This window comes from Chiloscyllium plagiosum, chromosome 26, assembly GCF_004010195.1.
Source record: "Chiloscyllium plagiosum isolate BGI_BamShark_2017 chromosome 26, ASM401019v2, whole genome shotgun sequence".
NCBI lineage: Eukaryota > Metazoa > Chordata > Chondrichthyes > Orectolobiformes > Hemiscylliidae > Chiloscyllium > Chiloscyllium plagiosum.
In genome coordinates this window covers 38,706,349-38,719,477 of record NC_057735.1, presented here as the reverse complement: position 1 = coordinate 38,719,477, position 13,129 = coordinate 38,706,349, and the positions used below count along the sequence as shown (strand labels likewise).

Sequence of the window (13,129 nt, the reverse complement as noted above, 5' to 3'; positions counted from 1 at the left end):
CCACTATGTCTATGGTGATTAATAAACACCAAACTATAAATTCACCACATCACCAGAAGGATGTGGGTGGTACCAGCATGTTGTCTGGTTGGAGGGTATTAACTATGAGGGAGATGGGACAGACCTGGTTTGTTTTCAATTGAACATTGAAGGATGAGGAATGTGTTGATCGAAGTTTACAAAATTGAGGCATGGGTCGAGTGGATAGTTAGTCTTGCTCCCAGGATAGTAATGTCAATTACTAGGGAGTGTAGGTTTAAGGCAAAAGGGGGAAGGTTTTAAAGGAGATGTGAAAAGCAGAGTTTAATTAAAGGGTGATGTCTGGAATGCACTGCCAGAGGAGATAGTAGAAGCAGATTCATTGGAATGTTTAAAAGGCAATTTGATAGATACATAGAGGCAGGGAATAGAGAGATATGGAGGAAAGGGATTTTTAGTTTAGAAAGACAATGTGTTGGTGCAGGCTTGGTGGGCCAGAGGGCCTTGATCATGTATTGTACTGATCTTTGTTCTGCACTAATTCCATTTATCTGCACTTGGTCCATAGCCCAGGACACCTGGCATTTTAAGTGCTCATCCAGATGCTTCTTAAATGTTATGAGAGTACTTGCTTCCACCACCCTGTGAGGCAGCACAGTTTATATTCTTACCACTCTCTAGGTGAAAAATAACTTTCTCTTTAATCTCCTGTAAACCACTTGCTCCTCACCTTAAACTCATACTCTCTGGTTTTGGACATGTCTGCCATGGGGAAGAACTTCTCACAATCTACCCTGTCGATGTCTCTCATAACTCCGTATATTAGATTCCCTACAGTGTGGAAACAGGCCCTTCAGCCCAACAAGTCCATACCGACCTTCGGAAGAGTAATCCATCCAGACTCATTTCCCTCTGACTAACACACCTAACCTATGGGCATTTTAGCATGGCCAATTCAACTGGCCTGCACATCTTTGGACTGTGGGAGGAAACCCACGCAGACACTGGGAGAATGTGCAAACTCCCCACAGACAGTCGCCTGAGGCTGGAATCTAACCTGGGACCCTGGTGCTGTGAGGCAGCAGTGCTAACCACTGAGCCACTGTGCCGCCCCAACCTCAATCAGATCCTCCATCAATCTACTCTTCTCCATGGAAAACTTACTGAATGTGTGTGAGCTCTCCTCATAACAATGGACTTTTCATCCCAGGCAACATCCTGGTGAATCCTCACCTTCTAAGCTACCTTCCTCTCAACCACCCTCCTATTTTTCTCTCAGCCTCCATGTCCTCCACATTCCTGAAAGTGTTTATGCCCAAAATGTCGACTCTCCTGATCCTTGGATGCTGCCTGACCTGCTATGCTTTTCCTGTGCCACAGTTTGATCCTCGTGAATCTCCTCTGCATCCTCTCCAGTGTAATTATTTTTCCAACAGTTTGGCGATGAGAACTGTGCACAGTATTCCTTCTGTGGCATGACCAATATTGTGTAAAGTTATGGAACATCAGAGCACAGTCCAGGTCTTTTGGCCCTGTGTTGCATCAATCTGTGGAACCAATCTGAAGCCCCTCTAACCTATACTATTCTGTCTTCATCCATACGTTTATCCAATGACCATTTAAATGCCCTAAAGTTGGTAAGTCTACAAATGTTGTTGGCAGGGCATTCCATGCCCCTACTACTCAGGCTTGGAGGGCCGTAGGTCCTGTTCCTGCGATGTAAATTTTCTTTGTACTGAGAAAAGAAACTACTTCTGACATCTGTCCTATATCTATCACCCATCAATTTAAAGCTATGTTCCCTCGTGCTAGCCAATGCCATCTGAGAATAAAGGCTCTCGCTGTCACCCTATATAACCTTCTGATTATATGTCTCAATTAAGTCACCTCTCAACCACCTTACAAAAACAGCCTCAAGTCCCTCGGCCTTTCCTTGTAAGACCTTCCCACCATATCAGGCAACATCTGAGTAAATCTCCTGTGGACCTTTTTCAAAGCTTCCACATCCTTCCTATAATGCGGTCACTAGAACTATACGCAATACTCCAAGTGCGGCCACACAAGTTTTGTACAGCTGCAACATGACCTCATGGCTCTGAAATTCAATCCCTCTATCAATAAAAGCTAACACTATGCCTTCTTAATAACCCTATCAACCTGGGTGGCAACTTTCGGGGATCTATGTACGTGGATACGGATCTCTCTGCTCAACCAAGAATCTCCCCATTAGACCATACTCTCTTTACTCCTGTTACTCCTTCCAAAGTGAATCATCTCACTTTTCCATTTGCCACCCCTCAGCCCAGCTCTGCAGCTTATCTATGTCACTCTATAACCTGCAACATTCTTCAGCATTATTCACAACTTCACTCTCTATAGTGTAGTCTGCAAATTTACTAACCTACCCTTCTACGCCTATATCTAGGTCATTTTAAAAAATGACAAACACCAGTGGGCCCCAAAACACATCCTTGCAGTCCACCACTCGTAACTGAACTCCAGGATGAACATTTCCCATCAACTACCACCCTCTGCCGCCTTTCAGTGAGCCAATTTCTGATCCAAACCGCTAAATCACCCTCAATCCCATGTGTATCTATTTTGTGCAATAGCCTATCGTGGGGAACCTTATCCAACGCCTTACTGAAATCCATGTACACCACATCAACCACTTTATCCTCATTCCCCCCCGCCGCCCCGTTTGGTCACCTTTTCAAAGTACTCAGTAAGGTTTGAGAGGCATGACCTACCCTACACAAAAACCGTGTTGAATCAACTTATTCCTTTCTCAATGATGATAAATCCTATTTCTTCCAACCTTTTCTAACACTCTACCTACAACCGAAGTAAGGTTCACTGGTCTGTAATTACCAGGGTTGTCTCTACTCCCCTTCCTGAACAAGATGCCCTTGTTCCTAATTTCTACACCATAGCTAATGAAGGCAAGCATCCTGTATCCCTCCTACACCACCTTGTCTACCTCTGCTGACACCATCAGGGATCAGGAGAATGTGGGGGGTGGAGATCAGCCGAAAAGCAATAAACTTGTCCAACTACTGTTTGTTCCTCTATACTCCCTAGAAGCCTACCATTCATTTCGTATATCCTTCTCTTATTCGTTCTCTCAAAATGCATCACTTTGCCCTTAGCAGGGTTAAATTCCATTGGGCCATTATTCTGCCCAATTTACCAGTTGATTTAGTATCAGAATGTAGCCTGAGACCATCATCCTCCCTGTCAACAATTTTCATGTTCTCTGCAAATTTATATTGTCTACATTTGATTCCAGTTTGGTCATGTACATAACTAACAGCAAGGATGCCAGCACCAATCCCTGTGCTCCACTGCTGGTCACAGGCTTATAGTTGCAAAGACATTCCTCCACCATCACCCTTAGCTTCATATTTTTAGGCCAGTTTTGGATTTAGTTTGCTAACTTGCCTTTGATTCCATAGACTTCTCCCTTTTGGACCAGCCTTCCATGTGGGACCTTCCCATGTAAACCATGTCAACTGCACCACCCTCATCAATATATTTAGCTATCTTTTTTAAAAAAAAAGCAATTAAGTTAATCAAATCTGTGCTGCTTATCCTGGCTAAATCCCTGGTTGTCCAAGTGTTGATGAGTCTTTGAGTTTATTCTAATAATTTCCCTACCACTCAGTCAGACTAAATCATATGTAATTACCTGGCCTGTGTGAAACTTGAAAGGGTTCAGAAAAGATTTACAAGGATGTTGCCAGGGTTGGAGAATTTGAGCTACAGGGAGAGGTTGAATAGGCTAAGGCTGTTTTCCCTGGAGCGTCGGAGGTTGAGTAGTGACCTTATAGAGGTTTACAAAGTTATGAGAGGCATGGATAGGATAAATAGACCAACTATTTTCTCTGGGGTGGGAGAGCCCAGAACGAGAGGGCATAGGTTTAGAGTGAGAGGGGAAAGATATAAGAGACCTGAGGAGCAATTTTTTCACGCAGATAGTGGTACGTGTATGGAATGAGCTGCCAGAGGAAGTGGTGGAGGCTGGTACAATTACAATATTTGAAAGGCATCTGGATGGGTATATGAATAGGAAAGGTTTGGAGGAATATTTGCCGGATGCTGGCAGGTGGAACTAGAATGGGTTGGGATATCTGGTTGGCATGGACGGGTTGGACCGAATGGTCTGTTTCCCTGCTTTATATCTCTATGACTCTATGAAGGAGCAGTGCTACGAAAGCTTGTACTTCTAAATAAACCTGTTGGACTATAACTTGGTGTTGTGTGATTTTAACTTTGTCCACTCCAGTCCAACACCAGCACCTCCACATCCTAGGTTGCTGAGAGAGGTAAGGGAGCAAATTGTTGAGCCATTGACAGATGCTTTGCAGGCCTGTCTGGAGACCGGATTAGTCCTAGGTGACTGGAGGATTGCAAGTACGACACTGTTATTTAAGAAAGGGGCAAAGGATAACTCCGGATACTGCAAACCTGTCATTTTTTAAAATTTATTTATTTTGTGAGATATGGGTGTCGCTGGCTTGCCAGGATTTATTGCCCATCCCTAGTCCTTGAGAAAGCGGTGGTGAGCTGCCTCCTTGAACTGCTGCACTCCACCTGCTGTGGGTTGAGCCGCAATGCTCTTAGGGAGGGAATGTGTACAGTTCTGGTTGCCACATTACAAAAAGGGTATGGACGCTTGGAGAGCGTGCAGAGAAGGTTTACGAGGATTTTGCCTGGTATGGAAGGTGCTAGCTATGAAGAGAGGTTGAGTAGGTTAGGATTGTTTTCATTTGAAAAAAGGAGATTGAAGGGGGACCTGATTGAGGTCTACAAAATCATGAAGGGTATAGATAGGGTGGATAGAGATGTGCTTTTTCCCAGGGTGAGGGATTTAGTAACGAGAGATCACTAATTCAAGGTGAGGTGAAAAGTGTATGGGGGATAGACACGGCAAGTACTTTACATAGAGGGTGGTAGGTGCCTGGAACGCGTTGCGAGCAGAGGTAGTAGAGGCAGGCATGGTAGATTCATTTAAGGTGCATGTGGATAGATGCACGAGTAGATGGGGAGTAGAGATACAGATGCTTAGGAATTGGGCAATAGGTTTAGACAGTGGAGGCTTGGAGGGCTGAAGGGCCTGTTCTTGGGCTGTAAATTTTCTTTGTTCTTCTAATTTTCAGAATTTTGACCCAGTGACAGTGAAGGAATGGCAATCTATTTCCAAATCAGTGTGGTGGCTGGCTTGGAGGGGAACTTGCAAATGGTTTTCCCATATATCTGCTGCTCTTGTCCTTCTAGATGGAAATGGTTGTGAGTTTTTTTTAGAAGGTGTTGTCTGAGGAACTTTGATGAATGTCTGCAGTGCGTCTTGTAGATAGTACACTCTGCTGCTACTGAGCGTCAGTGGTGGAGGGAGTGGATACTTGTCGATGCGGTGCCAATCGAGCAGGCTGCTTTGTCCTCGATAGAGTCCTGCTTCTTGAGTGGTGTTAGGACTGTACTCATCTAGGCAAGTTGGGGTGTAATCCATCGCACTTCTGACTTGTGCCTTGTGGATGGTGGGCAGGCTTTTGGGAATCAGGAGGTGAGTTACTCACCGCAATGTTCCGACCTTCTGAACTGCTGTTGTAGCCACTATGTTTATGTGGTAAGTCCAGTTGATTTTCTGATCAATGATAACTCCCATTATATTGATAGTGGGCGATTCAGTGATGGTAACTCCATTGAATGTCCAGGGGCAATAATTAGTATGTCTCCTGTTGGTGATGATCATAGTCTGGTATTTGTGTGGCGCAAATGTTAGCCAGGCCTGGGTGTTGTCCAGATTTTGTTGCATTTGGATACAGACTGCTTTAATATCTGAGCAATTGTGAATAGTGCTGAACATTGTGCAGTCATCAAGGAACATGCCTGATTCTGATCTTGTGATGGAGGGAATGCCTATGATGAAACAGCTGAAGATGGTTTGGCTGAGAACACTACCCTGAGGAACTCCAGAGATGTCCTGGAGCTGAAATGATTGACCGCCAACAGCCACAACCATTTTCCTATGTGTTAGGTCTGACTCTAACCACCAGCGAGGTTGGCCCCTGCTACCCAGTTTTGCTAGGACTCTTTGATGCCACACTTGTTCGAATACAGCCTTGTGGTCAAGGGCTGTCACTCTCACCTCACCTCTGGATTTCAGCTCTTCTGCAAATTTGAACAAAGGCTGTATGAGATCAGGAACCGAGTGGCCCTGGCGGAACCCAAACTGGGCATCACTGAGCAGGTTATTGCCGAGCAAGGGCTGCTTAATAGCACTGTTGATGACACCTTCTATCATGGTAAAGGTTGACTCAGGGATATGCCAGGCCATGAGGTTACAGATTGTGCTTGAGTATAATGCTGCTGTTGATGGCCCACAGCATCTCGTGGATGCCCAGTCTTGTGTTGCTAGATCTGTTTGAAGTCCGTCCCATTTAGCGTGGTGATAGTGCCTATGGAGGCTATTCTCAATGTGAAGTTTGTGGATGTGGTGGTTGCCTCCACAAGGACTGTGCGGTGGTTGCTTTTACTGACGTGTCTGACCTTGATAGTGTTTGCAGCTGGCAGATTGGTAAGGATGAGGTCAAGTATGTTTTTCCCTCGTGTTGGTTCCCTCGCCACCTACCATGGGCCCAGTTTAGCAGTTGTATCCTTTAGGTCCCAACCAGCTCGATCAGTAGTACTACTGCTGAGCCATTCTTGGTTGTGCACATTGAAATCCCCCATCCAGAGTATATTTTGTGCCCATGCCATCCTCAGTGCGTCCTCTAAGTGTTGTTCCACATGGAGTACTGATTCATCAACTGAGGGAGGACAGTACATGATAATCAGCAAGAGGTTTCCTTGCCTGTGTTTAACCTGAAACCATGAGACTTCATGGGGTCCTGAGTCAATATAGAGGAGTCCCATGGGAACTTCTTCCCAACTGTATACCACTGTTCGGCACTTCTGCTGGATCTGTCCTGCCACTGAGACAGGACATATCCAGGGATGGTGATGGTGGTGGCTGGGACATTGTTATACTCATGGAATCATTCCTTACAATGTCAGGCTGTTGCTTGACTAGTCTGTTTGACAGCTCTCCCCATTTTGGCACTAGCCCCCAAATGTTAATGAAAATGACTTTGCAGGATTGTTAGGGCTGTTTCTGCCATTGTCTTTTCCGGGGCCTAGATCGATGGCATGTGATTGATCTGGTCTCATTTCTTTGAGACTTTGTAGCAATTGGTACAATTGAATGGCTTGCTAGGCCATTTCCGAGGGGAATTGAAAGCCAACCGCATTGCTCTGAGTCTGGAGTCACTTGTAGGCCAGACCAGGTGAGGATGGCAGATTTCTGACCATTGGCAATGATTTCATGGTCATCTGTAGCTTGACGTCAGTGGTCGGAAACCTGATGGAAGCCATAATACAGGATGTACACTCAAAGAAAAGTAAATGAATACTAGACAACCAACATGGCTGTGTCAGGACAGGTTGTTCTGTCAAATTTGATTGAGTTCTTTGAGGTGACACAAGCAGTGAATGAGGATCGTGCTGTGGATGTAGTGTATTTGGACTTGCAGAATTTATTTGATATGGAGCCACATAACCGGTTGGTTGGAAATTTGAAAATTGGAAGTGATGGGTCCTTGGCAGCATGGATGAGAATTTGGCTAAAAGATAGGAAACAGAGAGTAGGTATAGATGGGCATTTCTCAGATTGGACTCTAGTTGAAAGTAGTATTCCCATGGGATCAGTGTTGGGACCCTTGCTGCTTCTGATTTATATAAACAATTTGGAGATGAGTTTAGAGGGCAAAATCTTGAAATTTGCAGACAATAATGAATTCTGAGAATGGTGCTGGGTGACCAGAGGGACATTAACAAGTTGACTAAATGGGCAGGTTTCTGGCAGATGAATTTCAATGGAGAGAAATGTGAGGTCATGCATTTTTGGTAGTAGACAAATGGAGAGACAATACAGGCTGAATGGTACAACTTTCAGGGGAGTACAGGAGCAAAGGCACCATAGCATTCAGGTGCATAATTCTCTGAAGGTGACCAGTCAAGGTGAAATTGTTGTTACGAGGGCTTGTGGGGTCTTTGAGTTTATAAATAGAGGCATAGAATATAAAAGCAAGAAACTGATGCTACACATCTACAAATCATTGGTCAGACCATATTTGGAGTATTATGTTCAGTTCTGGGTACCTTAATTCAGGGATGATGTTAAAGCCCTGGAGAGAGTGCAAAGGAATTTTACTGGAATGATACCAGGAATAAGGGATTTTAGATACAAGGCAAGATTAGAGTAATTGAGCTTATTTTCTTGGGAGCGCACTTATTGAGGTGTTCAATATGCTGAACAATTTTGACAGTTTAAAGAAGGATATTTTGATTCCAATAGTTGGTATGTCAGTAACTTGGACTATCAATTTCAGGATAGTTTGCAAGAGAGCTAGGAGTGAGATGAGGAGAAACTGCTTTACTTAAAATTAAGATTTGGAATGCTCTGCCTCGGAGAGTGGTGGAGACTAACTTCATACGAGGTTTCAAAAGAGAGCTGGATATGTATTTGAAAGCGATGAATTTGGAGGGCTATGTAGATGAGGCTTGAGAATGGGACTAGCTGGGTAACTTTTTCAGTGGCCAGTATGGGTCAAATGGCCTTTCTCTACTGTAAAAATCAATGATTCTATATTTCTATCTAACCTTTCAATTTCTTAGTATTTAAAAATTAATTTGCACACCCGCTTCTTACTAACATGGATAACTTCTCATTTTCCACATTTTCCATCTGCTCTGTTGTCCATTCACTAAACCCATCAAAATTTTCCTGAACCGACTTTACATCTTTCTCACAGCACACATTCCCACTTGACTTTGCATTATCTGCAATTTGGAAATACAGCCAACTTAGCTTTAACCAGCATTTATGAATCGGCACTGTCTCAATAAGCCAGCAAAAATTATAAACCTGAAATATGAGAAATTTACAAGATTATTACAATCTTCACAATGTCCAAGTAGTCATTTGAGGATGAGTGAGAAAGCAGTCTGCTGATAAATAATAATGCAACATCACTTGAAGTAAAACTTAAGTGATTTATACTGTTAATAAAGCATAACAGCTGTATGTATACCTCCTGCATTTCGTTTCTATTAATCAATGTAAAAACACACATTAAATATGTGGACCTCTTGACATTTGGTCAACCTGTAGACTCGTGGTCCCATAGATGCTGGTTAATAAAATGTTCACTGTATTGCAGTTGGACACCAACATTAAATTATTGATGTATATTAAGCACAGCTGGGGTTCCAGTCCTGATTCTTGTGATATCCCGTTAATTACAGCCTGCCAAAAGGAGAGTGACTCATTTACTCCTCCTGTTTTCTGTCTGTTCTCCAATCATTAATCCATGCTGATATGTTGCCTGCTATCCGATATACTTTAGCTTGATTTTTCTAAACAGCTTCCTGTGGGGGACTTCATCAAAAACCATCTAAAATCGAAGCATTTGCACAATGCCATTGGCTCTCCTTTTCAATTTTTGTTAGTAACATCTTCGAAAAAGAGCCTCCAAGTTTGTCAAACATGATTTCCCATTCACAAATCCATGCTGACTATGCCCAATCAGAGCATTAACAACCAGGTGTCTATTTATCCCATCCTTCAGTATAGATTCTCGCATTTTCCCTGCTATTAATTCTTACAGTACAAAAACAAAAGCAGAAATCAGGTTGTTGGTTTGTTCAGTGAGCTGGTGCGTTTGTTTTCAGGTGTTTCATCACCATCTAGGTAACATCATCAATGAGCCTCCAGTGAAGCGTAGGTGTTCTGTCCCGCTTGCTATTTATGTCTATTGGTTTCTTATGGGTGGTATCATTCCCGGTTCTGCTTCTGAGAGGTCGGTAAGTGGGATACAAATTTATATGTTTGTTAATGGAGTTCCAGTTTGAGTGCCTAGCCTGTAGGAATTCCTGCCGTTTCTTTGTTTGGCCTGTCCAAACAAAAGAAGAGAACAATAACTGACTCCCCTCTTGGACGTCATAGTAGAATGAAAAGTTAATGCAGAACTGCAGACCAGCATTTACAGGAAAGTCACACATACTGACCAGATACTCAACTATAGAAGCAACCTTCCCAATACCCACAAACTGAGCTGCATCAGCAAACTTTTAAATGAGCCACACATACGCTGCAGCTGCCCAAAACTAAGAGAAACTGAGGAGAAATACCTATACAACGTATTAAGGAACCATGGTTACCCAATAAGTGCAGTCCATTGATTTCAGCACAACGGGCATAAATAGGAAGACACAACATGCCCAGAGACTCTAGTCACTCTACCATAATCAAAGACGTTTCAGAGATGACCACCAGATAACTCTGGCCCTAAGGCATCATGGTAGCCCACAAACCTACTACCACACTAAAACAGCTCCTGATGAATTTAAAGGACCTTGTACCCACAGCCAGCAAAATAAACGTAATCTACAAAATACCCTGCAAGGACTGCAATAAACATTACATTGGACAAACCAGCAAGAAACTAAGAACAAGCCACCAAAAGGCATGACCAACTATCACTAGTATCCATATATACAGACAAAAAGGGACATCAGTTTGACTAGGACAATGCATCCATCCTGGGACAGGCCAATCAAAGGCATATATGATAATTCCTAGAAACCTGGCATTCAAACCAGAACTCTGTTAACAAACATATAGATTTGCATTCCATTTACCAACTTCTCAGAAACCAAACCAGAAATTATACCACCCACCACCATAAACCAAGCCACACAAATAACAAGTAGGACAGAACACCTACGTTTTACCGGAGATTCACTGATGATGTTACCTAGCATAGTGACGAAACGTCTGAAAACAAATCCACCAGCTCAGCAAGCAAATTGACAACCTGATCTACAAATTTTCTCAAATCTCAAAACCAGGAATTGCTGGAAAAGAAGAAATAAGATACTCTGGAGAAAAAATAAATCACTAATTAATACAGGTCATTACATTCTAGCTATGGGTAAACAATCAGGCTAGATTAAGTAAACACTACAAACCAAATCTCTCTACCCTCTTTCTCTTTCCCTCTTTTTCACACATGCATATATAAGCAGGGGAAAAAAAAGAATGTGCAGAGGGATATGTACATTCCATTGTCTTTTTTCACAAGATCTGTTGGGTTGTCTTTTTGCTGAACCAAAAGTTTCCTTTACCTGAGTGTTTCAACTGGTTTGCAAGGTAAACAGAATGGTTGTTTCACTGATGAAAGGTTTCTGACAATCCAATTTAAAGCATTAACATGCAACAGCTCTGTTTTAGGAGTGATGAGCTGGTTTTCTTCAGGTTTAAATTGGCTTACTGAAGAGATGAGCTTTTTGGCTGCTGCAGACCTGCTGGTCTTCTGGCCTGTCTAGCTTGTCTCTGTCTTGTTCACAGCCTAAGCTAGTCAGCTAAGAGACGACCAATCACCTTGCTGGTAGGCAGATAATTGGTCCCTAGACAACAAGCTAATCAGCTTCACATGTAAACTACCCCTCCCTTCCAGAATGTCAGCATGTAGCTGGAATCCACAGCTAGACAGACAGGGTTCCCGAAAGGTATCATTTTTAAAAAAATTTAAAACATTCAGCCTTCCTTAAAAATCCCTAGGTTTCAAAACATTTATTTCTCAGTTTAGTCCACAGTTTTAAAAAGCACTAAAATAACAAAACACAGTCTTTACACTTTCAATTGTTCAGTCCAAACTTGGATCCGGTAGCTCAGCACTTCAGTCTCTTTCTCCCTGCAAAAAGCTCCTGAAAACTCATCTCTGAAACTTGTTGCTACCTCCTGTAGGCTGATACTTAACAATGTTATAAAGTTTTGCTACATAAACAATAAATATAATTTTCATAGAATTTTTAATGTCCCTGAACTTACTTTTAAATGTGTTAGCGTTTAATTCTCCTCGTGTGGCATTTGACGATGTAGAATATTTTGCATAGTATTTGAGATGACATATTATCTCTTAATGAGCAAAATTCCTCTTAGTTAGCAAAGCCCTGGTATTCAAAGGTATGCTTTCTTTCGATGTAACTGTCATTGTGGGCAAAAGATTTTCAATGGAGATCTGCCTTTTGTTGCCTGTGTGCATCTAAATAGCTGCCGTTATTTTTGTGAGGAATACAATTGCGACCCTCAACAAATGCTGATAGGCAGTTCTTTTTCCCTTCCCCAGTGTGTAAACCTGCAGAATCGTATTTGGTATTTCTTTTAAAAATCAATTGGCTCTTTCAGGACAGCTATTTTGAGGATTATTTTAATTTTTGGAACAGGATAGAATCAGAGTAATACTTGTGAGAAAATATTAATTGCTTTTATATTTTTCAGCATTTGGAGAGGACCAAATGTCAACTGTGTCGACACCTCAGGTTATACTCCACTGCACCACGCTGCTCTTAATGGACAAAAGTGAGTGAGATGCAACCTGCTGTCTTAGGCCAGACTTATGTTTGCATTTTCTTTGAGATTATTATGCTTAGGAACTGAGAGATTCTTAATAGTAAAGGAGATAAGAAATTTAGATGCGTGTTTGTATTTCACTGAAAACATGCAAAAATAATGACTAATATAATTTTGTCCTTTTATCTCAAGAGCGCTGGAATGCATTTGCACCTAGTCTTGATCAGATCCCATCTGGAAGTCTGCATTTCATTTTGGACAAAAGAAACAAAAATATTAAAATATGAAGTATTGTTAACATTTAGATAGACAGCATCTGTTAAGAGAGAAGTTATTTTAGGTTGTTGATCTTCCAACGAAACTGAGTGGAATACCAGGAATGATATGTTGACCTTGAAGGAAAAATGTACAGATTCACTCAAATGATTTTGAGATTTAAAATGGTTAAATTACGAGGGCAGGTTGTGTAATTTTTGATTTGTACTCCCCGGCATAAAGGAGCTTTGGGTATAATGAATTTCGAGGGATGACATAATTAAGTTCTTTAAAATTGAAGAAACATTCAAGAGATTACGTAAGAGAAACTATTTTCTTCTTGAATAAGGGGGCAAGATATAGTATACTGTCAGTTGTGAATGCTCAGATAGATTATAGTAACAAGGAAGGACAAGATCAGGAACCCAGCACAGCACAAAA

The 13,129-nt window shown here is 42.1% G+C and overlaps 1 protein-coding gene across 11 annotated transcripts in view; it reads left to right on the top strand.

Moving 5' to 3' along the window:
• LOC122563265 (ankyrin repeat and SAM domain-containing protein 1A-like) overlaps window positions 1-13,129 on the top strand; it is a 355,050-nt gene that overhangs the window by 81,932 nt on the left and 259,989 nt on the right. For all 11 annotated transcript variants that reach the window (XR_006315548.1, XM_043716916.1, XM_043716914.1 and 8 more), the window contains exon 2: window positions 12,362-12,442. Coding sequence is in view for 10 of the 11 variants with exons in the window: in XM_043716916.1 (XP_043572851.1) it covers window positions 12,362-12,442 (81 nt within the window). In the remaining variant the exon portion in view is untranslated. The remainder of the gene's footprint in view (window positions 1-12,361; window positions 12,443-13,129) is intronic.